The sequence below is a fragment of the Oncorhynchus masou genome, chromosome 29 (genome assembly GCF_036934945.1).
Source record: "Oncorhynchus masou masou isolate Uvic2021 chromosome 29, UVic_Omas_1.1, whole genome shotgun sequence".
Taxonomy (NCBI): Eukaryota; Metazoa; Chordata; class Actinopteri; order Salmoniformes; family Salmonidae; genus Oncorhynchus; species Oncorhynchus masou.
Genome location: NC_088240.1, coordinates 33,727,502 through 33,754,405, shown reverse-complemented (window position 1 = coordinate 33,754,405; position 26,904 = coordinate 33,727,502). Strand labels below are relative to the sequence as shown.

Sequence of the window (26,904 nt, the reverse complement as noted above, 5' to 3'; positions counted from 1 at the left end):
TATTTACTTTGATGAACAAATAAAATTTAGATTTTGTCAGACAGCATAGACAGCCACTCTAGAGATGAGATGACTAGGAAATAAATAAAGTAATCAAATAAAACAAATGTAATATACACAACTGAAATATTAAATTAAAGTAATGTGAATAAAAGATGGGTAATAAGTGATACGCAGTAATTGGTAGTCACTACCATCATGGGACTTTTATTAATTATTTTATTCTGTGTTACAGCATAATGCAGTGTGCTTCTGCTGCCTTTCATTAAAAATGTCTACAAAAATTCTGTAAACTGAAACCGACCGCAAAAAGCACTGATCAATCGCTCAGCACTACTAGCGGTAGGATGTGGTTGGCGAACAGTTTTGTCTGAAGAGGTGAGAGTGAGGGGCTGGAAAAGAGACCGGTTCACTGTGAGAATCATAGGCCTCTCAGACAGTGCCCCGGCCCCGTATCCTGAGCCTCTGGTTTTACCATGGAGGGCCAATACCTGGTTCCACCCATGGAGGGTCTAGATCCACCAGTATCCAGGACAGGCCTTTCGGTTCTAACCCAGTCTGGAGGGCTGATATCCAGGTAGGAAACCCATCTAAACACCTGACTTTGGACCCACAGGCATATAAACGTTCTGACATTTCCCTGCTGGAATTCACCATTATTTAATAATTTTCCCATTTGAAATCCCCATCCTTTTCTCCACTGCCAACCTGCATGACAGATGCATGTACAAAGGCTGGCAGGTAATTAAAACAAAATTCCCCATTTCCTTTCAGAGATCAGATTGGCTTCTGGATTTCAGTGGTGCAGCGGAGCATCTGTTTCTCTAGTCAGAACAGTGAATAATGCCTCAGCGATACACAGAGGGGGGAGGGAAACAATGCTAATAGTGTATTTGAATGGGAATTGTTATTATGGGGTAAAAGGGTAAGGCAAAACAATGGCCAAAACTGCAGAGAAAAGCATTCCAACACAGCAGCTTTTCGCTCTGCCCCAGGGGCACTGTCTAATTTCCCCTCTGCAGTTTACTTAAATTAGCCTATTGTGTACCCGCCATAAAAGCAGATAACCGGAGAGAAGAAAGTGCTGAGTGTAATAGAAAAGGAGCAGTAACAGCCATCTCCCCGCAGCTTGATATTAACTGTATTAAAATAAACACACAAGGAGGTGTGGTATGGGGTATTTTACCCCCCATGTAGATACCTTCAATGCAAACCACTCCACTGATGGTATTACATATATTACACCAGAGAAATAACACACCTGAAAGTAACACCTGTTTTTAATAGAAGAACATGGCAGCTGAGATGGATGGTTGAGTTACTGGTTCAGCCTGTGCTAGATACTTACCTGTCTGTTGTGTGGGCGGGGGCATTGGCTGACTCTGTGGGGCGCTGAAATGCACTGTGCCCACAGGCCTGTACTGCTGGTTGGACAGGGGGTACTGGCCTGGCGCACAGTAACATGCTGGCATCTGTAGGCAGAGACAGAGCAGTCTAAAATGGCATACCATTAATACCAACACAGCTATCCATCTCTCGAAGGTCTCTGAACATACAGTACAGTACCTCTGCTGGTGTGTGGTATATACAGTGCCTTGCGAAAGTATTCGGCCCCCTTGAACTTTGCGACCTTTTGCCACGTTTCAGGCTTCAAACAAAGATATAAAACTGTATTTTTTGGTGAAGAATCAACAACAAGTGGGACACAATCATGAAGTGGAACGACATTTATTGGATATTTCGAACTTTATTAACAAATCAAAAACTGAAAAATTGGGCGTGCAAAATTATTCAGCCCCTTTACTTTCAGTGCAGCAAACTCTCTCCAGAAGTTCAGTGAGGATCTCTGAATGATCCAATGTTGACCTAAATGACTAATGATGATAAATACAATCCACCTGTGTGTAATCAAGTCTCCGTATAAATGCACCTGCACTGTGATAGTCTCAGAGGTCCGTTAAAAGCGCAGAGAGCATCATGAAGAACAAGGAACACACCAGGCAGGTCCGAGATACTGTTGTGAAGAAATTTAAAGCCGGATTTGGATACAAAAAGATTTCCCAAGCTTTAAACATCCCAAGGAGCACTGTGCAAGCGATAATATTGAAATGGAAGGAGTATCAGACCACTGCAAATCTACCAATACCTGGTCGTCCCTCTAAACTTTCAGCTCATACAAGGAGAAGACTGATCAGAGATGCAGCCAAGAGGCCCATGATCACTCTGGATGAACTGCAGAGATCTACAGCTGAGGTGGGAGACTCTGTCCATAGGACAACAATCAGTCGTATATTGCACAAATCTGGCCTTTATGGAAGAGTGGCAAGAAGTAAGCCATTTCTTAAAGATATCCATAAAAAGTGTCGTTTAAAGTTTGCCACAAGCCACCTGGGAGACACACCAAACATGTGGAAGAAGGTGCTCTTGTCAGATGAATTACACCGTACCAATGGCAACAATGCAAAACGTTATGTTTGGAATAAAAAGCAACACAGCTCATCACCCTGAACACACCCTATCCCCACTGTCAAACATGGTGGTGGCAGCATCATGGTTTGGGCCTGCTTTTCTTCAGCAGGGACAGGGAAGATGGTTAAAATTGATGGGAAGATGGATGGAGCCAAATACAGGACCATTCTGGAAGAAAACCTGATGGAGTCTGCAAAAGACCTGAGACTGGGACGGAGATTTGTCTTCCAACAAGACAATGATCCAAAACATAAAGCAAAATCTACAATGGAATGGTTCAAAAATAACATATCCAGGTGTTAGAATGGCCAAGTCAAAGTCCAGACCTGAATCCAATCTAGAATCTGTTGAAAGAACTGAAAACTGCTGTTCACAAATGCTCTCCATCCAACCTCACTGAGCTCGAGCTGTTTTGCAAGGAGGAATGGGAAAAAATTTCAGTCTCTCGACGTGCAAAACTGATAGAAACATACCCCAAGCGACTTACAGCTGTAATCGCAGCAAAAGGTGGCGCTACAAAGTATTAACTTAAGGGGGCTGAATAATTTTGCACGCCCAATTTTTCAGTTTTTGATTTGTTAAAAAAGTTTGAAATATCCAATAAATGTCATTCCACTTCATAATTGTGTCCCACTTGTTGTTGATTCTTCACAAAAAAATACAGTTTTATATCTTTAAGTTTGAAGCCTGAAATGTGGCAAAAGGTCGCAAAGTTCAAGGGGGCCGAATACTTTCGCAAGGCACTGTAGTTACCAAGTGCCATTTAAATGCTATTTTAAGTAGAGAGAAAAAGTATTTATGAACAAATGTATTGTACATGTCTCTCTCAGATAGTATTGATGGAACATTATAATCATGTAGTTGAGGGAACAAAGATACTGGCCATGCATTGATTAAGATAGTCAGTTAGATGGAACAAAAGTATATTAGTACTAATGTAACAGAATAGTGTAAAGACTAAGAGGAGTAAACCAGGTTAGGCTCGGATGTACAGAAACTACCTGCTGCTGCATGTAGCCCTGTTGCTGCATGACCGGCTGGTTGACAGGCGGAGGGGCGGGGGTGTTGTAGGCCTGGGGTGCCGGGACGGGCTGGACTGGAGGGGCCACCATGTAGCCCTGCTGCTGAGGGGGGGTCTGGAGCACGACGGAGGAGGGGTACATGGCAATGTGGGTGTCCCGACCTGGGCCCTCTCCAGAGACCTGCCGGGCCAAGCTCATGTGGCTGAACTGAGCTCCCAGGTTGTTTTGCTGTGGGAGCACACAGAAACGTGTTAAATTGATACATTACATTATTACATGTCTTTTATATAGTTATTAATATAATGGGAGTTCAGTAATGGCTCTACTTGAACTACAACAGAACATTGTATATAATTAATTATACATCATATAGCGATTTTCTGAAACCCAAAGACTTCTATAGAAAACTATAGGCTAGTACTAACGAATGACTACTGCTGGATACAGCCACCCATGCAAATCAAAAATCTGAAGGCCCTAAAACTGAATTCCTCCTGACCTGTTTAAGTGTGGTTTGGTTTACTTTACAGGGTGGCGGGTGGTTAGGGACTTTCAGCATTGCTATTCATAGAACATCAAATTCCATCATCTGCTGTGAAATTAATTATTCAAAGCAGCCTTCCACAAATGTAAAAATGTAATTAGTTATTAAGGGATGTTTATTGGTAGAGGGAGGTCAGGAAAGAGGTGAACGGAACACATGATTTGCATCAATGGATGGAGTGGGGTAGAAATACACAACACATGAAAATAAAACTGATTCCATTTAGCATTAATTGGCATATTAAGTCTTACTAAGGGGGAAAAACACTAACCATTGACTAACTGCATTCGATTAGCCTCGAGAAGTAACGCTAAGCAATGCCTGACACTAGTGAATATAAGTTCATTAAGGAACTTTGAAAGTCTTGTTTGAAATTCTGTCCTTGTGTGTAATATTTAATGAATATTAGCCTACATGTTACATTCAGATCTTAATGTGGGCATATAGCAAGAACAGAACATTAGCTCCATTCATTTTGCTGTAGAGAATTTCTATATTTATTAATTACAGTCATCTATCATACAGCTGGAAAATGACCCTAATATATTCCCATTTAGCAGTCTCAGGCACCTACAGTAGCAAACACCAGTTTGGCTCTGTACTAAGTACACTATGTATTTACAAAAAGTATCAACAGATTCTTTGGCTCCGTACTAAGTTCGCTACACATTTACAGATTTTTTTAAACAAGCCATAAGAGGGAAGATGGGATAGAACCTACATATTGAGGTTGAAAGAGGAGGTGAATGAAGGAAGAGTAAAGAGATGAAAGTCAAGTACCACAGTGTATTGTTGGTTAGGGGAGGTGGAGAGCAGCTGAGGTGGGTAAGAGACAGATGAGTACTGGACAGGCTGAGCAGAAGGCTGGAGGGGCCGGACCGGCTGAGGAAGGGATAGAACAGACTGAGAAGAGGAGGAGAGGAAAAGAGGTAGAGGAGAAGAAGAGGTAGAGGAGGAGAGGAAAATAGGTAGAGGAGAAGAAGAGGTAGAGGAGGAGAGAAGAAGAGGTAGAGAAGAGGCAGAAAAGACAAGAGGAAGATTAAAGGAGAGAAGTAGGCGTAGAAGGTGAAGAGGAGAGGTAGGAGGAGAGAAGTACAGGAGAGGAGAAGAGGGGGAGAAGCGGTAGAGGGCAATGGGTTTAGTCAAAGATATTAGGCAGAAGATGCAAACACTGCAAGAGGAGAAAGCATTGCCATCTCATAAACAGAATAATTACAGTAGGGGAAAAGGATATTAGTTTAGTGCTAGCTCCTGGGGAAATACAACTAAACAGTAATGAAGTTAATTAAGACAAAGAGCTCAGTCAATAGATGACCATGGATATGAATATCCTCTGTCTTCTACCAAGGTTGACTGGTGGAAATCAATTACAAGACATAAATATGAACACCATGGGACAGCTCTTAGTTCAAAATAAATATCATCCAATTTGCAAACCCCTCATCAGCCTCTTCCCCTGTGTCTATAATGATGTCTTTATTAGAAAGGGACATTGCTGCTTCGCGTCATTGGAAAGGCATCCTTGTCCGACCCCTGGGTTGTGCACCCACACTATCAGAGGTCAACTCATTTTCCTGCCCTGGTATTTTCACTAATGAAGCTCAACCCCTCTGGCTCCGGTTTATTTTTTTAAAGGACCTCTCCATGACAGGTTGTGTTGATGGGGACCTTGCTATTAGAGATTGCTATTCCTACCACCGAGGGCCTGTATAAATTCTAATGATTACCGTTTGGGCTGTGTGCTGCACCAGGGTCACAGTGTTTAGCCGACACTCTGAACTCAATTCATTTACTCTGACAGGGGTGGCGACTAAGGAGAACGGCAGGTTGCAAAATTTCCTCAATGAATTACACCGTACCAATGTCAAGCACCGCCATGGTAATGTTTTGAAATGGGGGCCATGTCAATCACCAGGGTGTTTTAGGATGACTGAGTAAGAATTGAACATGTACATCAGTTGTTTTCCTACTTTCCCTTGCCCTGCTAGGGATTAAACAAGCACGTTATGATTTGTAATGTGTAGATGTTATGAATAAGCCAATGACATATACATTTTCTCCTATGCTTTAATTGAATTGAATTAAATCTCAAATTAAATTCAGTGCCCTGCTAAAGGGTGTTAGCGGACCTGTGAGAGTACGTGGTTGTGATTGGTGGGCTGGTGTTGGTGGCGGCCAGGAGGGTGTGGAGGAGGAAGCATGGGCTGCTGGGTCCTGCCCTGCTGATTATGATGCTGATGATGTTGATGCTGAGGAGCCATGCTGTGGTTGGGGTTGTATACCACAGCACTGCCATCCGGGTTCACAAAGGGCTGGCCTGTAGGTAGAGAGGAAGGGCTGAAACGCACTGGAAAACCACCAGCACTGGTATCTCTATTAACACATTAATGATCATAATTTTCAGCATTATAATCAACACGAACCATCTTTTCAAATCACATCAACCATTATTGTCAACATTCTCTTCATCCCTATTGATATTGGCCCCATTATCAACATTAAACATATTCTTCAACGCTTTGATACGAATTTGCCAAATTGTTAGGTATCCAGAAATGTAATTTGGCTAGCATTATCCTTACAGCAGTTGTAGACAGTATAGTGTCCAAAGGGCTTCATTTACATAGCCTATTTCTGAATTCACACAGTGAAGTGAGTAAATATTTATAATAAACGTGTACCTTTGCATGAGCAGGAAAAAGACAAAGAATATTGTGTGCGGAGGCACCTTGTGTAGAGAGAATATGAAAGAAACATCTAGGATAGATTTCTGCCCTCATTCTTTCCTAGGGCTCATTTCTCCTCTGAATCGCAGGTGAAAAATGCATTGATGGTTCTGAGGGTTCACTGTGAAATAGGCTGGCTCCGAATGCCGAATATCCTTTTGTGAAGGTATTTTTTAATGCAGAAAGGAGGTTATTGCCACGGAGCAGTGCAGAGACACTCAGCTCCAGTGTATGGCTTATATATCACATTACCTGGTCAAATCTTGGGTGTTTTTTCCTTACATTTTTGTATTCTACACACGTCTAATTTAGTGCCTGTTGGTAATATACATTGCCATAAGGACAAGATTTCACACTCCACAGACATGTTTGCTTTGTGAGCTCTACAGTTACTCATATACTACGAGGATTAGAGAGGGTTTGGGCCATGCTCTTATTTTACTAAATCTAATATCGGTGAGTATCTACTATAGTTAGCATTTTTCCTACACATTTGGAGTCATAATAAATTATTGAGAAGAAAATATATAGGCTATAAATTTGCACTCAGGGCTCATTTGCCAGTGGTGAGAGGATGGGTTTTCCTCAACTTTTTGCATGTGTGACGCACACATGGACCTGAAAATAACTCGTCTTGAGTTTTGAACTATCAGGTGGCTAAATTAATTCCTGGGTACTACACAAGACATTTCCAAGTCCTTAAGAAAGGTCAATAAGCAATTACACACCCCTGACTGGCTCTTGAAAAACATATTAGTGCCAGCTCCATATACCCGGGCTTATCAGCCAGACCCATGCATATTTAAGAACTAACCTTCTCTATGTCGGCCGCTGAACGAGCAGACTGAAGAAGAATGCATTGTACATCAGAGCTCCGACTTACTCTATAGTTTTTCTATATTCAACACTGTACAGTATGGCTCCATTATCCCTTGTCTCAGCAACACTTTAGGGAATTTGTTTTGACCAACGTCGGGAAATATTGATCTTGCGAGCGCACTATCGTTTTTCAAAGTGCTTCTGTTCTGACCTCATCTGCGGGCAGCAGAGACGGATCCTCATTTGAATGCAAGCCGCCTCAGACAGCAACTCCCGTGTCAAATCTAAATAATTTGAGGAAAGTGATACACATTCTGTCGGTTGGGTTTACTATTTAAAAGGACAATCAAAGCAAGTTCTAATTTTCACCTCCCCCAAAATACTCAGAACCCAAATACATCATAAATAATGCATGAAGAAAGGCCTTGTGTTCTGCTGTGGCGTTCCACCACTTTTCTTCCAGATACCCCCCACCCGAGATACATCACCCTCCCCAGCTGGCTCCAACGTTACAAACTACAGTACGCTGTCTGTCTCTCTATGCACAAGAAGAAGAAAGCAGTCAAGGAATAAGCAGCAAGTTGTGAGAGTTTGTGAGTCGTGTTAGTTTGAAGGAGAAGATATCGGTTTGCGAAAGAAACACAATGGCAGGACACAAGACACATTTTACATCCCCCACGCAAGCCCCCGTACTGTACAACTAACTTATTCCTAACCAACCTGGTCCGATGGTAGGGTTAGAGGGTACCAACCTGTGTGTGGGTTGACCAGGATACTCCCTGGCGGTATCCCTGTGGCTTCCAGGGGAAGCAAATAGTAGCTAGTGTTAGCTGCATTTGCTGGTGGTAGCGGCACCGGGCCGCTCCTGCCTCCCGCCTCATAAGTCACAGTACTACTAGTGCAGGTGGCTGGGTAAGCCACTGGGCAGAGGGGCATGGCGTGGTTGTGAGGCTGGCCAGCCTGGGTTAGAGCTGGGACGGTGAGGGGCAGCTGGGAGCGAGAGAGCGAACCCGTGGAGGACCCTACACTACTAGAGGACTCTAGTGAACCTAGGGAAGGAAGGAAGGAAGGAAGGAAGGAAGGAAGGAAGGAAGGAAGGAAGGAGAAGGAAAGCCTTAACCTACAGACACAGCAGAGTTAACACACCATGCTTAGAGTTGTTATATGGGGTTGGAAAGGGAGAGTCGTAAGATGCATGCCAAGGGTCAAAGGAGATACTGATGGTATCTACTGGAGAAGCTGCTTGAATTCATTGGATATTTATATTAGTCTGGCTTAGACAATCACCTTTAACTGTATAATGCATCAATGGTTGAGACCATTGCCATAAAAACCTTTAGTTGACCAAAGTAGAAATCTAATGTTTTTCATTAAGAAATGCACTACTTTGAAAGGTCAGTTTTGAAATTCCAAACCTACACAACCAATGATCTATTCTAATTACCTGTGGGACTGATGCGGTCATAAAATAGAAAGAGGATGATGATATCGTCAGCAGCTCTAAATGACAATTTAATTAATTTCTTGATTAACGTCTTCATATAGCTATTCACTTTGTGTGTCCAAGCACCACCACCATGTCCATGGTGGGCAGAACACAACACAACACTTAATGAAACTAATAGATTCTTGAACTGTACATAATTAGATCATTAAGTCTGTAATCTAATCACTGTCAGATAAACAAAATAAAACATGATTGACTAAGACATTCTACTACAATTCTAAAAGAATGGCAAACCACTGATAGCATACATTTGTAGAACTATGGTTCAAAGAAAGAGAAAATGCATAAATGCTAAAATAATGCTTTGTTGAATTGGCTAGCTACTTCCCCTATTAAACTGACCATTGTATGTTTGAGATGGGGCTCTTCTTTTTGTGAACGTAATAACCAATGAATTCCCACTCCAGATACCAAATGATTGTAATAAAATGAGAGAGGAGGAGCGGCAAATGTAATAAGAGGAGAAAGTATGCTGGAAAGGCACGCATTAGAAAGCACACTGTCAAAAATGTACACACTGTCAATGTGTGAGTGGTATGTTAAGTGCCAGCAAGGTGTGACAATGCACTAAGACCTGCATCAATGTTGCCTAATAGAAAAGTGCTCCGTCAATATCTTGATCAAATCAAATGGGGGGGGGGGGGCGACACACAAAAAGCATCCTATATCAACGCAAGGAGACAGGAGATGAAATGTGCATGGTTCGGTTTTCCTCATCGGCCGACATCTGTTTGTGAATACACCTACAGCACAAGACCACACAGTGAAGCACCCATTTCACCTGGCAGGAGTCGTCATAGGGAATTTGTCTCTTTAAAGACTAAAAGCATTCAAACCCTTTGATAGAATGATGGGCATTATTCTAGAATCTGCCGTTGTCATGTCACATGGCTTGTCTGATTGGTCCCTCCTCTAAATGGACAGGCCGTTTTGACAGGTGCTGCACTGCTGATTGGTCAATATAAAGGTGGAGATTTAGAGTGAAGTGAACTGTGGTTGGTGGTTAGTTTGGTTAAACCAGACTGAACACTGCACTCACTATGGAGGGTGGCATTCATTCTGGTTTAACCAGGCTCGTTGATAGTGGAAGTAGTGGTTATTTATTTACCAGTCTTAGAGAGGCGACCCATGCTCTTGCTGCTGCTCGAGCTGTCTCCCCTGATGAGGACAGAGATCCCGCTGAAGCTGCTGGCCTTAGTCATGGCTGGCCTCAGGTTACGGTTGGAGCTGTCAGAGTCTGTGCTGCTCCACGGCCGAGGGTCAGAGTACTTGGGTTCGTTCTCAGAGCTGCTCTGGCGACTGTTGGCCGGGCGGCCATCTTTTAACCTGAGAAAGGAGCCATTTTAAACCATTATGGGATTATACATTTATTAGCTATTATAACAGATATAAACTAATTAATCGCATAGCCATTTCCTAAGCAGAGAGTAAGAGATTGGTGAATTTGTCATGGCTATGTTACGGTGAGAGATAATTACCTAAACATTTGCCGCCTTTGCTGTGTACTGTTACAAGCATCATCCTCCTGTTTCCTTTTTTCAAGAGCCAAGCCATCTGGACCCTGGAATAAAATAAGCTCTGTTCGCTACTTGTATTTACTGACTCAAACTATATATTACGGGAATTCTATGGGATGGTTCTTACATCTTGAGCAAATATCCTGTCTCTGGCCCTCTGGTACTCCTCCTCTCGTTCCTCTATAGACTTACTCCTCCGGTCGTCCTTCAGCCGCATCCGCATCTAGACACGTCAACACAATGCTTTAGCACTAACATCTGACACATACATCCACTGTCTCCTTTAGCAATGGTTTGTTAGTTAACAGTAACAAAAGGCTAAGGGAATATACTCTAGGAAACACTGAACAAACCACCATTAATACCATTTGTCCATTGACTACTGCTTTTACTTTGTGTCTGGAGGAAAAACATTCTGAGCTGTGCTAGTAGTGAAGACACCATTAATACCATTTGGCCATTGACTACGCTTGGCGCATCAAGGAAATACACTTTTCAAAATAGGGTGTTGTCTTTTTAAAACTTAACTGGCTTTCATGGAGAAAAGTGAATAATTTATTTTCACATTTTAACTTTCTTTCTTGGAAGCTAATTGATCATAATGAGGTCTAGTATTGGGGAGCCTCACATCAAATGACTATCTTACCATGTTGTCATCTTTGTCTGAGCCGGAGTTGTCCCTTTTGAGAATGTAGCGCTTTTGGAAGTCGTCAGTTTTGTCGTCTTTGATGTGTTCTGAAAACTTTTGATCAGGTCTACAGAGAGAGAGATATGGGGGGGAGAGAAAAAAAATGTGGAAACTTGAGCTGTAGTACTAATTCGTTCCAAGAAACCTGAGATGTTTACACCATCTCCCTTCCGCCTCAAACGCTGTTGCTCTCCTCCCAACTTTCATCACCCAATATTGAAAACGCAGATAATTACGTTTCCCCAAAAACTCATTTCGAGGGCTGCAAAGGAAAATCTCTTTTGCCTTGGCAGAACATTTCTGCAGGCTTAGCCATTTGAATTAAGAGTAGGGATGAACATTTAAATTATTGGTTGTGGCAGAGAGGGACGAGAGAGATTACTCACATTCTTGTATTGCTAGTTTTGTTGATGATTACAGATTTCCCGGTTTGGTCGACGTTGTGGTCTAGGCCGAAGTAGGCGGCGACGCGGTGCAGCAGCATTCTGTGGTAGGAGGTCATTGGAGGGAACTTTCTCTTCTGGCTTCTGAGGAGGCGGATGAGGAGAGGACAGGACAGGGAGGAGAGGGATAGAGGACAGAGGGAGAGGACAGGAGGTGGGAGAGGATGGGAAAAGAGTGGGAGAGGACAGGGAGAGAGGAGGATGGAGGAGAGGACATGGGGAGGTGGGAGAGGATGGGATGAGAGTGGGAGAGGACAGGGAGAGAGGACAGAGAGAGAGGAGGATGGAGGAGAGGACAGGGAGAGAGGAGCATGAAGGAGAGGACAGGGAGAAAGGAGCATGGAGGAGAGGACAGGGAGAAGAGGATGGGGGGCGAGTACAGGGGACCAAATCAATAATTCAAAGAGGGACTACAGGACAATTAGGAACAGTCGTTCTGTGCAAAACGGTCCAACATAGCCTGGAGTGAAATCTCATTAGTTCTCCCCAGGCAGAGAGAGACATCACACAAAATTATGCATGAGGCTTAATAAATGAACAGAAACAGCTTATTCTGTTTAAATGAACCCCCCCCCCAAATCCTCAACAAATCGAGACACAGGAGACTCGGAAATTCAGTTGAAATGCACCCAAAAAAACTTGACTCAGCTGAGCTACTCACTCGTTATTACTGATAAAGTCGAGAATGTCCTGTTCCAACTTCAGCAGCATCATTCTGTCCCTGTGAATATAATGGATTGAACATGGAGATAATTAGTTTGGAGTGTGTTTAGTCATTTGAGCATCCATCTCATTACCTCAGGGTATGAAAAAAACTGTAACTGATGACTGATGAAGATGCCAAGTGTTCAAACCTTTTAGAGAATGAGTCTTTGCTTATTCACCAGTGAAAGAGAACAACAGCTGGGCTTGTGGGAACAGACAAAATATTTTCAAATGACTGGCATGGGTACACACCTGGGGTTGTTTTTCAATGTGTTTACTAAGAATTCATGGATATCGATCCCGGTAGAATCTGTGTACTCCTGACTGGAATCTGGAGGGGAAAATTAGGCATTAAAGAAAAACTTTTCTATTGTGTCTCCTCATTTCGCAGAAACTTCGCAAAAGTTAGAGCATTAATGAGCAAGAAAGATTTTTTTTTTAAGTAAGCTAAACTTGTAGGACATAAGACCATCCATTGTTGTGGTTTATCTTAAATCAACTTTACAACCTCCGAGAAACCTCTGATTCCAGACAATAGCCGGTGCTTACCCACACCGGATGGCTGTGTCCCAAATGGAAACCTATTTTGTATTTAGTGCACTTCTTTGGACCAGGGCCCATAGGGGACGCAGACAATATCTACCTCTGGACAGCATCTTCCTGGGCATCCTCTCAGTCTTCTCTAGCAGCTTCTCCACACCTTTGTCCTCCTCATCCTTGATGGGTGGCACCTCCTCTTTGTCAAATGACTGGGATACCTGGATCTCAACTTCATCCTGCAAAATAAAAGACTGTTGGAGTCACCTTTTATAATGAAACAAATGGGATAAGGTGATTTATCTTACTTAAGGAGCTATCCATCAGGATAATGATGACGACCCCACCAACTTTCCAAATGTACAGATTATGTAGCTAGTGGGGTGGCATGGTAGGAAAGCCCATGTGTACTAAGGGTTATCAGTTTAATGCTATGATCTTGAGCATTCACACCCTACAGAGTAGCCCAGTCTACTCTTTCTCTGATTAAGAATCTGAAGCACCCAGAAAGGCTTTCATTTAATCTTTTGGTCAATACAAAAGTAGAAGTAAAACAAGCACACAACGAGGCAGACAAGGTTTTTTTTTAAATGGGGAAATCTGCTATGTTTACATTGGAAGAAAAAAAACATTGCACCACCCCTGTAAAAAGTACTAGCCTAGGGGAGTTGCAGCTTGCTAACAACGCTTTGATGCTGCACAGACTGAGTGAAAGCTAGAGAGCGAAGGATAGTGAATAGAGTGGGGGGAAAACTCCTGGGAAAGGAAATCTCAATCGCACACCAGTTCAAGGGCATAAATCTGACTAAATGAGTCTTCGTGACACCCTGCCAAGGGTATTCTTTCATGAGGTGGGAGATAATTTGACAAGCATTTGTTTAATTCACTCACACAGTCAGGGAGTTTCCATACTGCTCCTGATTTAGGGTTTTTATACAGTAAACCAGTTAAACGAGACACTATTTCTACTATGGAATGGGTGGAATGAAAGAAAGTTGGCCTAAAACCTATTAAAACAAACGTGTTCTACAGAAGCTTGCATTCAAATAATTCAACAGATTTTAACCCCTGCTGTCAGATTAAAACAAATTATTTTAATAGGCTAATTCTAGTATGACCTTTTGGATCTTAAAAAAAAAAATTGATTTCATGTTGAACAAAAAAATGTGAGAATCTAGACCACAGCTAACACGGAACCCAAACCAGCTGCGCACGTGCGCCATCGTGCGCTATCGTGCATAAATGTATTTTGTCCCCCTACACCAAACGCGATCACGACACGCAGGTTAAAATATCAAAACAAACTCTGAACCAATGACATTAATTTGGGAACAGGTCCAAAAGTATTAAACATGTATGGCAATTTAGCTAGTTAGCTTGCACTTGCTAGCTAATTTGTCCTATTTAGCTAGCTTGCTGTTGCTAGCTAATTTGTCCTGGGATATAAACATTGAGTTGTTATTTTACCTGAAATGTACAAGGTCCTCTACTCCGACAATTAATCCACACATAAAACGGCCAACTGAATCGTTTCTAGTCATCTCCTCCTTCCAGGTTTTTCATCTTTGAACTTAAATCGTGATTGGCATCTACACTTTCATAGTATTACCACGAAAACCGGCAAAACATTTAGTCTTTCAATCACCCACGTGGGTATAACCAATGAGGAGATGGCATGTGGGTACCTGCTTCTATAAACCAATGAGGAAATGGGAGAGGCAGGACTTGCAGCACGATCTGCGTCAGAAATAGAAAGGAGTTCTATTGTAGCTCTTGGCAACGCAGACGCTCGTTGGCGCACGCGAGCAGTGTGGGTGCAATAATTGAAAAACATTGATTTCTACATTTATTTTGCGACGCTTGCGCACGCCATGTGTCCGGTCTGGTCAGCATGTAAAGCTAAATATGAATCATGTGGTGAGTGACCTGAAACAAGGTAGGTGCTTCAATAGTCACAAATCCTTTCAAGCAATTGGAAACGTTGTGTTATTCAAACAAATTCCTTTCTGAAGCTTTTGTTGCGGGGAAAATGTTGTTCTGGAAGCTGAAGATAACCAAAGAGGGGAACAGTTGGTGAGGTGTGGAAACTACAGGAATTTCTTGTGAACCTCTTTCTTGACATTTCACTATTAAAAGAGATGCACTGGGGTTTAAATATGCAATGAAATGATGGTTTGACACCAGCTGATGGTTTGGGGAGGGGCAGTGAATTGTCATTTGAGGGGTGTGGGGGATTTGCGGTTTACCTTGTGTTCTCGAGGCAGATCAGTGGTAATAGGGGGAGGAGGAGAGGACTCTTCGCAAACAGCCAGGCTCCGAACTAACTTTAACTTTGAGTTAGACTGGGGATTGGAGAGTGGTGAGGGTTAAGAAGAGTCAGGATGGGACAAATACGGTGCAGGCAGAGTTTGAAAAAACACCACAAACCAAGCGCATGGAGGGAGGGAAATTTATATATCAGAAGGAAAATCAGAAGGAAAATATCAGAAGGAAAATTTAAAAAGAAGCACACACTGGCATGGCAACCCAAGCTCAAGACACCATGCACACGGTCACCTAGGTTAGATTGACCATTAACTGGTCACTAGTTAGATCACTCGTCATGATTCTGATGCATTAGAATTTACACTTGAATAACTGAAAATCACAAGCTTAAAAAAAGCTAAAAAATATATACTACACAAAATGGGGGGTGCAGGCAGTGTAAATTAAAAGGAAAAAACAACTCATTGTCAGCTATTAGATGGTGGGGTTCATCAAGCAAACACTGTTACAGACATGCCTCTTGCCACTGTACCTTGGGCCTTTTTCCCACCTGTCCCGGTGTTTGCCGCTGTACAGTAGGCAATGAGACAAAATGGATCACATGAGACAAGGGTCTCATTGTCTGTAAGCCCTGGGATGAGTCCCCTTAATAACAAAATTACTGAGGACAATTACATAGTAAAGATGGGAATCTGCTCTTGAAACCATTTAGTCCATCTCTACAAAAACAGATCCATTTAAATGTTTTTGTAATGAAGAAATATTAAGATGCAACCTTTTCTTTTGCCTAAATATCCAACAGATTCTAACCCTTATTTATTAATGGTTGATGCACAATAACATTTTAATTTGTTTGCCCTAATGCATCAGGCTAAATTATACCCAAGTCCAAATAATTCACTGTAGTAGAGGATTTGGAAAGAAAGAGTTCCTTGCCCTCCATGCTACTCTGAATTCTAGACTTGGAAGAACGGCCACGGGGAATTGTAAAATAACTGTTCTCTCCTGCACACACATCTAAAACAGCACCTTGTGTGCAGTGAGGCGCCTCGATCTGCAAAGTGGAGGAGACAGATGGCAGTAAAGGCATTTGTTCCGCCTCCTCATCCCCCTAGGGGTGATACAGGAGAAGTTTGTGGATAAACTGGGATTTGAGATCGAGATTATCTGCTTTTCCGCTCTTGCATGGATCTCCTCAGCAGACTGACTGCATGGCTCCTGGCCTTTCCATTCCCTTACAGGTATATGCCCCCCCCCCTTATCTCAACTGCCTTTAGTACTATACAACCACCTTTACAAGGGGGGGCAGCCAGGCTAAGATACAACTGAAGTGGCAATCTTTTCCATATAAAGTGCACTACTTTTGACCAGAGCCCTATAGGCCCTAATTGAAAATAGTGCACTATATAGTAAATAGGGTGCCATTTCAAACGCAGCTCTCCTCTGACTGCTGTAATACTATATATAACCACCTATACACATGGAGCCAGGTTGAGAGAAGACTGGTGGTGCTGAGATATGAAAAGGGTCAAGGCTTTTCAGAAAGGGGGATAGGATGAGGGAAATGTTACAGCATGAAAGGAGACTAGCCTAGCTGTTCAAATCTTTCACGCACTACCTGTCAGAGGATGGGAGAGAAAAAACGATATAGGCCGCCTGCCATATAAAACCTCCACAAGGTTAACCTTCAAGCGTATGATAACTGAGTAGTGGTTTTGCGGTACACCGCTTCTGCGGGTTCTCACAACTCAATTATCTGACAATTGATTGGTTGTGCTTTGCCAGGGACTCCCCAGGGCCCCTGAGCCTGTGCTGTATCAGAAAGCAATTATTTCTCCCCGCTCTGCTAACCATTACAAAGCCCACCGATACCCCCAACCCTCACACGTCTGTCTCACTAGTCCCCTACCATTTCTCGCTGCATATACCTTTAGTGTAGTCCTCTAGTACATAACCCAACCCCGTCAACGGACATGCCAAACTTTGATACGGAAATTGTGTGGGTAGGGATGGTTGATTTTGTGGGGAGGGGGGGTTGCAGGCATTGGTAAAAAAAAAAAAAAAAAAAAAAAAAAGGCTGACTGGTACGGGACGGTGTGGGGCCCAGGTGGTAAGATACAACCCTGCTCTGTGATGAGATTTACCTGAGTTTCGTTCTCGTCTTGGCAGCAGCTCTCTGGTTGAATCTTGGGTTGGAGCTGGGTTTGAGCTTTGGCCTGTGGCGGGGTCTCTGCCTGCTCCCTGCCGTTTGTCTTGGTCGGGCTTGGTTCTTCTCCCCCCGCTGGTGTCGGTGTGGCACTGGCATGGTGGCTCTCCTCCGTCTCCACACCTCTCATAGTGGCGCTAGTCTCCTTTACAGTGACAGTATCAGACATCCTCATTAGAGAAGACTACTTGGAGCTTCGTCTACCAAGAGCTCGAGACCTAGAGAGCAGAAAGAGATGGACAACACACGACACGGTTGCTTCGGTCAGCCTCAGCCACTGCCTGTCCTCCCCGAGGCTAATGTTTCAGCAGCAGCTATTTGTACTAACAGATCAATGAAGTTTCCTCAATGACAAATCACCCAATATTATAGCCAACTGTGTAATAGTGCATAATTTTAAACTCTTAACCTCTCCCCCTTTCCCTACACCCCTCCCTCGATCTAAATTGATGAAAACCGTGTCCCTGAGAGTGTGAGCAGCACCTGGCCCTCAGGAGAGCCCAGCCAGCTCAAGGGTGCTAATGAGAATCAGTGGCTTCTGAAGCGCTTCCATTAACACTTTAGAGGGTGAGATGTGCTCTACTCCTGTGTGTGTGACGCTCCTCTACTCACACCGTGGTCCTGCCTGACAGTGCGTGTCTGGTGCCAGGGCGGACGTCAGCATGGCCAGATGGTGCAGCGAGCTGTGACTGCTCTGCCTGCCAGGCTGCCTGCCTCGCAGGGAGAAAAGACACGGTGGTGGTGACACTCCCATATGCGGGCCTGTAGACGCTGTAGCAAGCAGCACTGAGGCCTCCAGGGATCCCGATCTTCCTTATCGTGAAAACGGGAGAAGCAATCTCCCTGCGTTATCTCCTATCTGGCAACCTGTCACCACACTGGCATCCTATTCTCTCCCACCCAGTCTCTCTGGCTGTCACGCCCGCTCTACCCTGCCTATCCAGTCTGCCATCTCTTGTCTGAAATGGACTGCCCTTTTAATGCTTTGTCCTGAGACATGGGCTGTGACTATTACTGCAGAGGCTGTAATGTCTGTGATGTCTGATTGTGTGTGTGTGTGTGTGTGTGTGTGTGTGTGTGTGTGTGTGTGTGTGTGTGTGTGTGTGTGTGTGTGTATTTACCGGCTGCGGTGCTTGGCCTGCAGGTCAGTGGTAGCGCCGAAGAGAAGGGCGAGACCCACTGAGGCTGGGTCCCTCTGCGTGCTGCTGCCGTTGGTGTCTGGGTGGTGCTGGACCAGTTGGTGGCTGAGGCTCTGGCTTGTGTGGAGCTGGGTCGTGCTGGAAGCCCTGAGGAAGAGGCCCATGTCCCCGTCACCAGCACTGGGTCCGGCAAGCAACAGCGCTGGCCTCCGACAAGGCTCTCATGCCCCTCAGTGACCTGGGGAGAGAGACAGGTGGAGGGAGGAAGAGAGAGAATGGTTTGTTAGTATGTGTGTTCACTGGTGATTTATGTATTTAAATGTAAACTCATCTTTAACATATTTGTAGAACAGGGTGTTGAAGTTATCAGTTGCATACACACTTAGAGTAGGAGTGATACTAAAACAATCATGTTAAATCAACTCTATTTGGCTGACCGAACGGCCACTGTCTAGCTGAGAAGACGTGGATTTGTTGCTTCTCTGATTCTTTACTCTCCTGTGGTTGGAGGCCAAACTGCAGTGCAGGAGGCTGTCACAGAGAGCTAACGTTTCCATCTCTCAGCTTCCTCAGTGCTCCGCCACGCTCTAACCCCGCTAAACTCTGCTCTCTTCTGGGTTAAGAAGCTGTGTGGAGGAAGTCCCAGTCAGAGGGGTTGGCCAGGAGGTCAAGTGGATTTCCAGCTCGCTCCATAATCCAGTTAACAATGGCTCCAACTCACCTCTTAGCCCTACGGAGCCCCAGGTAACCGGGCACTGTGTCACCTCGTAGAGGTTGCCATGGGCACAAAGAAGCATGGCGTCATGGTAGCTAGTTCATCCTAAATCTAGTCTCTCTCTTCAGTCCAGTTTACTGAACAGTTATCTGATCTGCTCTACACTGGCCAGGATGACTGTGTTGGTGCTTCTCAATTTACATTTTTAGCAGAATTCAGCAGTGGAAATACCAGTCCAAATAGAGGCCTGAGATCATTGGGACGTGTTGACTTGAGAATGGCAGGGTACAGCTAAGCAAACACTTGCTGTGTACCTGACTGACAACGTAGCACATTTATCAGGCTAATGGAGGTGGCGCAGAGCTGAAGCAGGGGCTGCTGCATTATTTAATCCTCCGATGGCCTCGCCTGATTGGGATTCATGAGATCTGTAGCCCAGGGCTGGTGGGGGGCTGTCAGTAGAGAGGACAGGTGTGTGCGCGTGTCTGGTTGGCTTTTAGTGTCTCACACACACACTTACGGTCACACAAATGCTTGTCAACACACACACACACCCGTCTGTCGGTGTGCGGCAGCCTCCTGTCTGTCAACAGGGTGTGTGGTGTCTGTCACAAGTCCCTCTGCTCAGTCTCTTTCCCCAGGCCTCCTGCTGTCTGGGCTGCCTGCCCTGTGCTTTTTGGGAGTGACAGCCTGCCATAAGCCCTCCACATCTCAACTACGCAAGCTGCGCTGTGGGGGGGGGAGGGTCACAGGGACCAGACGTCGGCGAGGGGCTGAACGAGACACTCTGCATATTTTCCCACCTCTTCTCTAAGTGGACTCACACTCAAGGACAATTATGTTTTTAATTCGACCAGACAAGAGCAGTTCTGGAATTCATGAGAGCTCAGTAGTTCACCACCCCAAACCTCCCGTTTTTTCCGCAGCACATCCAGCGTCAGGAGAGCAAGGACGCCCATGCCTGGCCAACCTTTTCCCTCCCACGCCCCCGCTCTGGAGTGGTCACAGATGGAGGCTCCCCCGGGCTGAGAGAAGGGGTTGGCTGGTGGTGGAGGGCTGGTGGTAGAGAGGAGAGTACAGTGCCGTCTCTTCTAGTGGGAGGACCAGTGCTGCCTGACTGAGGCCCCATGAGGATCAACCTCCATTAAACAAGTTTGTGGTGCGTGCAGTGGAACATCTAAGAAGCAGGTCTTTCTTGACCCTGGATGTTGAGCCTTGTAGTCACATGACTCTTCTGGGACTTCTGGTCTCAGCCGGAGCACTGACTAGACGTTCCGTAGAATTTTCGGTGTCTGTCCATATGCTTGTGGTTTGTGTTTTCGTATGAATTTATGAGTGCATCATTTCTACGGCAGATGCTCGTTCACCTCACAAGGTAACTTGGTTCACACAAATGCTTTTGTGGATGACAGATGGACAATATTAAAGAGGCAAAGGGCATTCTCCCCCCCCTTGGAGACGCAAAAGGTCCAATTCATGGAGCTTCATGGATCTTCCTCCAGGGGCTTGTATTTTGTTACTTTTCCTTATTTCCTCTTCAATGGGGGGGGTCTGAGTCCACATTTCACACAAATTGGCCAGGGTGTTCTATCCGAGCGGCTAGCCGGAGCCAGACAGAGACAGCACCGGCCATCTCTTCTCCTCACAGTTGACTCGAGGAATGCTTAGGTGGTTAAGGATTTACATCGAGCTGCTCAACCAACTGTGGCCGACCAGTGAGCAGAGGGAAAACTAAGAGTACAAATAAGGTTGGAAGTGGCGAGTTTGTGAGTGATTGTAACGTGTGTTTGTGTGTGTGCGTGCCTCTCCCTTTCCGATCGGTCATCCAGTCGGCGAATGGATGTTGGAGATACAAATGAGATCTGTGTTGGTGTCAACGAGTGACAGCTAACAGTGGAAAAGGTATTGATTTTGTCAGGCTGGATAAATAAGCTGTTTGCTGCTTCCTCATCCCTGCTGTGTACAAAACAAGAGGCTGGGTAGCATCCCAAATGGCACCTTACTCCTGTATAGTGCACTACTTCTGACCAGGGCCTGTCCAAAGTAGTGCACTAATATAGGGAATAGGGTGCCATTTGGGACCCATGCAGGGTGGTGTCCTATAGACTTAAATAGTGAGGAAGCATGGCACGAACATGGGCAGGAGGAGAGGAAAGCGGGAGCAGTCCGCTACGGTCGATCTGCAAGTTGACGCCGTAATAAACCACAGAGACAAATGTACTGATCTGTCTGTGACAGTCCAATCATGTGTTAACTAACCATGAACATACAATTTTATTTTCCAGAATATCAACTAGGTAAACAATATTTCCTTCTTATGAAAGCATGTGACTCACCAAAAATAATTTTACCCTTTATCTGTGGGGAAAGCATTTATGACAATGCAACAAGGAACATTTTTTGGGGTCAAGAATAAAATAGAAAATTTATATAATTCTGCAAGATTAGAATACTTTGTGATATTGAAATAAGAACTGAGGGAGATGAAAACTTTAATTAAATTCCTTCCTTTCAACCTTTGTTATCTTTTAAGCACATAGACCTGGAGAGAGTTTCTATTTTTTTTTTATACCACCCACACACAGGGGGATGGCGTCCTTATTAATAATCCCCATCAGCACTGGGTGAACTATTTTTTCATAGCCAATTATATTTACGGATGATTGACAGTTGGCTGACGTCAGAATGGAATATAAATTGCAAGAAGGGGGGGGTGGGCTCTGAAGCCCGACACAACTGTGCCTTAACTACACACACACACATTTAAAACACAAAATTAAAAGAAAAATACCATAGTGATGCCAACTCCGTAACTGCCCCTTTTTGCTCCCACCGCGCCCCCTTCCCTTACATACAGCACCATCTGAAATATGTAATTCCCTGGCTTCAGTTTGGAACTGCGCCAAGAAGTACACCGTTCCATTGACAGACTCTAAGATTCCAGTGCTTTCAACACTCAGAAGGCTCAAAAGACAGTCCACCTCTAGCCCCAGGGTGCTTTCTTTAATGACGCTCTCTGAGTTAGGGGAGATTTTATTTTAAATGCCCCTGAGGCGGGAGGTTCAACTCTCAGACCCCAGTGGTGCTGTTCATTTCCATCTGCTTAAACACAAAGCCGTGATCAAAAGCAGAGTCTTGCCGGCCAAACGTTTTTTTTTTTATTGAATGCAGGAATAAAGAAGTCTATAACTATGTCCGAGCCAGGGCTATCAAAAATGAGATGGGAGAATTCCCAGTAGTGCGGGGTAATATGGACAAAAATCCATATCACCATAAATGCAATGAAATTACCACGATAACGATACATTGAACGATACATTTAACATTAATGTGCACCAATTACTTTTTATTATATTACCCTTAAAACTACTACTTTAAATGTGTATATCATTGTCCTGTTAGCAATAGCCCATTTTAGCAGACTTATTTTATTTCAAACTTCACATTCCTCTAGTAAAGGCTACTTATCGTTCTTAATCAAATCAGTAAAAATGTCCTCGATAAATGGTCGGTATTGATACATTTTGATTGATCGTCCCAGCTCTAATTCACAGTACATCGAGCGACACTAATGACTTCAATAGCAAATCACAATATCCACTATCCATCATCTCATCCAGCAGAGAGAGGAGACATGGTGAATCTCTCACCTGCTGTGTGAGTTTCCTAAGAGATGGGCCAGGTGACTTCTGGGCTGCCGTCAGAGGTGAGGCTACCTCTAGCTTCCTTTCAATTACCAACGGGGGAGAAAGAGGAGAAAGAATGAATGAAACATATAAGGGAAGGAAGGATGGATAAGGATCAAAATCTTGGTGCAGTTCTGTCTTTTGCTGGACGGCAGCAGCCGACACTCAGCACACAAAGGAGCGCTACTCTTCACTAATGAGGACTTCCTGCGGAGGTTAGAACGCAGTGCGCCGGGCTACGTTCCCTCCCCGGCTACATCCATATAGCAATTACACCACTTAATTGCCTTCATGGGCCAGATATTCCCCTGCCTTTTGCCCCAATCATAATGCAATTACGCCAGATTTCTGGGCAATGTTAAACGCCATCTCTGGAGTGCATCTCTGGGGCATTGTGGCTTGCAGTAGCATTGGGTCCCGTTATGTTATTAATTTCAACCCCCTCTTAGAGTGAGGCTGGAGGAGACTGAACTGAATCATTAGCCAGACTCTGAAAACGACCCTTGTCACCTCGCTCCGGCCGTCTGGGACTGTGATGGAAGCCAAAGCTCACTGATGGCAAGCGACATTTGGGCTAGGCATCAAATTAGAATCCTTCACTTGTCCCCTTCATCAGATATCCGATTAGTAGAGATAAAAGGAAATGAGTTGAAGACTGGAGGGGAATTGATGAGAATGGCTGATTCAGAGTAGCCGTTAGGTGTGCGCTGCCAGTGGTGGTCTGACAGACTCCATTCCCATCGTAATCTTGTCCCACTTTACCAGAACTCTGACTGCCCCATTTAACAGAAATTAGATGCATAGTATTCAGGGAAACTAAATACAAGTGGCCCCACTCTACCAATTACGACACAGTTCGCACACACTTAGCATAAAAATAATTTGCTAACAGTCCCCTAAGGTATCATATGGGGAAATGGAATAGGCGCAATTACCAGTGAACTATTAGCAAATAAAGCCAAGCTCATAACGCTATAGAATAATCTATGACAGGGATAATAACCAATTCATCAGCCAGCCAGAGGACGATTGAGGAAACAAACACACCTGGAGACACAGAAATGAGCATGAAAATGCTGACAGAGGCACAAGACAAAAACAGCAAACCTCTACACTTCTAAATGGCTTATGAGCTGATTGAGCACTTACTAGTAAAATTGCAAAAATTACAGAAGAACAATAGCAAGCGCACTCCTACCAGACAATGTAATAATATTCAGAGTTGCAAAAGATCTGCATATTCTGCGCCCCATTAGACTCAACAACTTTTCCGGTGTGAAAAAAGCCACAGTGTCACAAATTGACAACGCCATTGAAGGAGAGAGATGGAGACTGTCTTACTGTTGCATGCATTTCCCTCCTGGTCCAAGCATGGCACAGCGAGTAAGGTTTTAGAGAGGGACTGAGCAGCTTGGGTCCGAGTGTCGTGGTGCTATTCAGCACACATCAAAAGATCTCAGCAGGGGTTCAAGCGCACCGCTTCCTTCCCCCTCTCCATCCTAAGGGAAAAAGCCCTTTGAGAAAGAAACAACGTCGCAGCAGCGCAAATAACAATATTTTCAAAGGGGAAGTTAATGGGACTATGGCCAAAGACAACCTTGGTGCAAAAAACTCAAAAGCTCCAGACAGCTAATCATATTCCTCCTTTTTCGAACGCAAAGCTTGTGAACTTCTAGAAAAGCCGCAGCATTTCCCCGGCAAACTCTGTTCTCTCACTGCAAATTGCTGAATACTACAGCCACGCTCAAACAGTCTCAGGTTTATTTCTCTATGTACAAAGACAAGACCCACTTACACAGGGTGCTCATATATTGGACCTTGTTATGGTAGGTACTTGCACCTCTCGAGCAGAGCGTGCACAGCACATATCACTCACCTGCCACATTGTAGCCACCATTATTTCCATTGGTCAGGGGTTTAGTTTCCATAGTACCAGAGGCTGCATTGGCTGTGAAAGTTGCTGCTCAGAGAATTGTCCCCGAGACAGCCCCCTTCTTTCTTCCTTTCTTCCTCTCTTTGCAGCGCTATCTCGCTCTGTCTGTGCCGGGCTGCCTAAGTGCCAGAGCCCATGGTTGGGTTGAGACTCTCACTCCGAAGCCTCGGAGACAGAGCCAAATCAACGACTGGGCTGTATGATGTCAGAGCCGGGCTCAGCCACTCAGGTGGCTCGGCTGGGCTCGCGGCACGTCACTGGCTAAATTGAGCTCTTTATTAGCGATACAGCCCGAGCCCACGACGTTGAGAGGAGCCATGGGATGTTTACCTACCTCACCCATCCCTCCCACTTCATAACCAACCACCCCCCCCCGCAATAAAATCACAACCCAACCAGAGTGTGTGTGTAGGTGTTTGTGTAGGAGTGAGTGTGTGAGAAAGGTGGGGGTATGTTGGACCACAGTATATGCCTTACAGAGGAATAGCGTAAAGAGGTAGTGCGATGTAAAGAAAGCTTGAGAGAATTCTACTGTCTAGGTGTATTTGATTGATTGACCGTAGCAGTCAATTAAGGGGGAGAAACATCTCATTTGAATAAAGGTTTTGACCCTTCTCTTCTGCAAGTCTTTTAGTGAACGTGTTTCTAAAGAGATAGTTACGACAAGATAAAATATTTGATGCATTATGCATTAGTGATGAAGAATTGTTTATTAAGGAATGCTTGGCCTAATCAACCAAATAGGACAACATACAGATGCTCAGGCTTACCCATGGCTGCACCCCTGCCCAGTCATGTGAAATCCAAAGATTAGGGCCTAATTAACTCATTTAAATTGACTTATTTCCTGATATGAACTGTAACGCAGTAAAATCATTGAAATTGTTGGCTATTGCGGTTATAGTCCTGTTCAGTATAGTACGACGATCTGTACGATGGCGAGTGGTGGGGTCGATAAACCAGGACGATTCTCCAACGTTTAAATCTCCAGTTAGGGAACATTTTGGCTTCACAGTAGACTGCAACGGCGATGGAAAGAGTGGGTATGTTGCCAGTTCTCAATGAGAATAGCCTACGCAGCTGCCAACACCTCAAACATGTTGACACATTTACACCAACATCACCCACGTGTACATTGACCTCAATTACCTCAACATCGGTGCCCCCGCACATTGACTCTGTACCGGTACGCCCTGTATATAGGGGAGGGGGGGGTATTTTCTTAAAACTGCATTGTTGGTTAAAACTTCTTATGGCTGCAGGGGCATTATTGAGTAGCTTGGATGAAAGGTGCCCAGAGGTGCCCAGAGTAAACGGCCTGCTCCTCAGTCTCAGTTGCTGATATATGCATATTATTTGTAGTATTGGATAGAAAACACTCTGAAGTTTCTAAAACTGTTTGAATGATGTATGTGAGTATAACAGAACTCATATGGCAGGCAAAAACCTGAGAAGAAATCCAAACAGGAAGTAAGAAATCTGAGGTTGGTCGATTTTCAACCCAGGCCCTATTGAATTCACATTGGGATATGGATGAAGTTGCACTTTCTAGGGCTTCCACTAGATGTCAACCGTCTTTAGAAACTTGAATGAGGCTTCTACTGTGTTGTGGGCCTGAATAAGAGCTGAATGAGTCAGGTTACTGCCAGAGAGCCATTTCCTGGTCAAGCGCATTCCACATGATATCTACCTGCGTTCCATTGCTTCTCTAGACACAAAGGAATTCTCCGGTTGGAACTTTATTGAAGATTTATGATAACAACACCCTAAAGATTGATTCTATACTTAGTTTGAAATGTTTCTTCGACCTGTAATATAACTTTTTGAAGTTTTTGACCGACGTTCGGCTGGACCTGCACGAGCGTTTGGATATGTGTACCTAACGCGCTAACAAAAGTAGCAACTTGGACATAAATAATGGACATTATCGAACATATCAAGCATTTACTGTAGAACTAGGATTCCTGGGAGTGCATACTGATG

At 44.3% G+C, this 26,904-nt stretch overlaps 1 protein-coding gene and 1 long non-coding RNA gene across 2 annotated transcripts in view; both read right to left on the bottom strand.

Moving 5' to 3' along the window:
- Nucleotides 1-18,671, bottom strand: part of LOC135519381 (R3H domain-containing protein 1-like) — a 32,038-nt gene extending 13,367 nt beyond the window's left edge. The window contains 17 exon segments of the mRNA XM_064944572.1: nucleotides 1,349-1,472; nucleotides 3,471-3,719; nucleotides 4,816-4,938; nucleotides 6,165-6,352; nucleotides 8,333-8,629; nucleotides 10,196-10,413; nucleotides 10,566-10,648; nucleotides 10,732-10,827; nucleotides 11,251-11,359; nucleotides 11,679-11,819; nucleotides 12,397-12,456; nucleotides 12,693-12,771; nucleotides 13,084-13,216; nucleotides 15,224-15,319; nucleotides 15,775-15,810; nucleotides 17,387-17,666; nucleotides 18,570-18,671. Coding sequence (XP_064800644.1) covers nucleotides 1,349-1,472; nucleotides 3,471-3,719; nucleotides 4,816-4,938; nucleotides 6,165-6,352; nucleotides 8,333-8,629; nucleotides 10,196-10,413; nucleotides 10,566-10,648; nucleotides 10,732-10,827; nucleotides 11,251-11,359; nucleotides 11,679-11,819; nucleotides 12,397-12,456; nucleotides 12,693-12,771; nucleotides 13,084-13,216; nucleotides 15,224-15,319; nucleotides 15,775-15,810; nucleotides 17,387-17,623 — 2,269 coding nt within the window. The 5' untranslated portion in view covers nucleotides 17,624-17,666; nucleotides 18,570-18,671.
- Nucleotides 18,672-18,760: 89 nt separating this feature from the next.
- On the bottom strand, nucleotides 18,761-25,059 carry LOC135519382 (uncharacterized). The gene is made up of 3 exons (XR_010452289.1): nucleotides 24,865-25,059; nucleotides 22,953-23,028; nucleotides 18,761-18,825 (listed from the first exon to the last, which is right to left on the bottom strand). It is a non-coding gene; the product is annotated as an uncharacterized LOC135519382 (long non-coding RNA).
- Nucleotides 25,060-26,904: the final 1,845 nt, after the last annotated feature.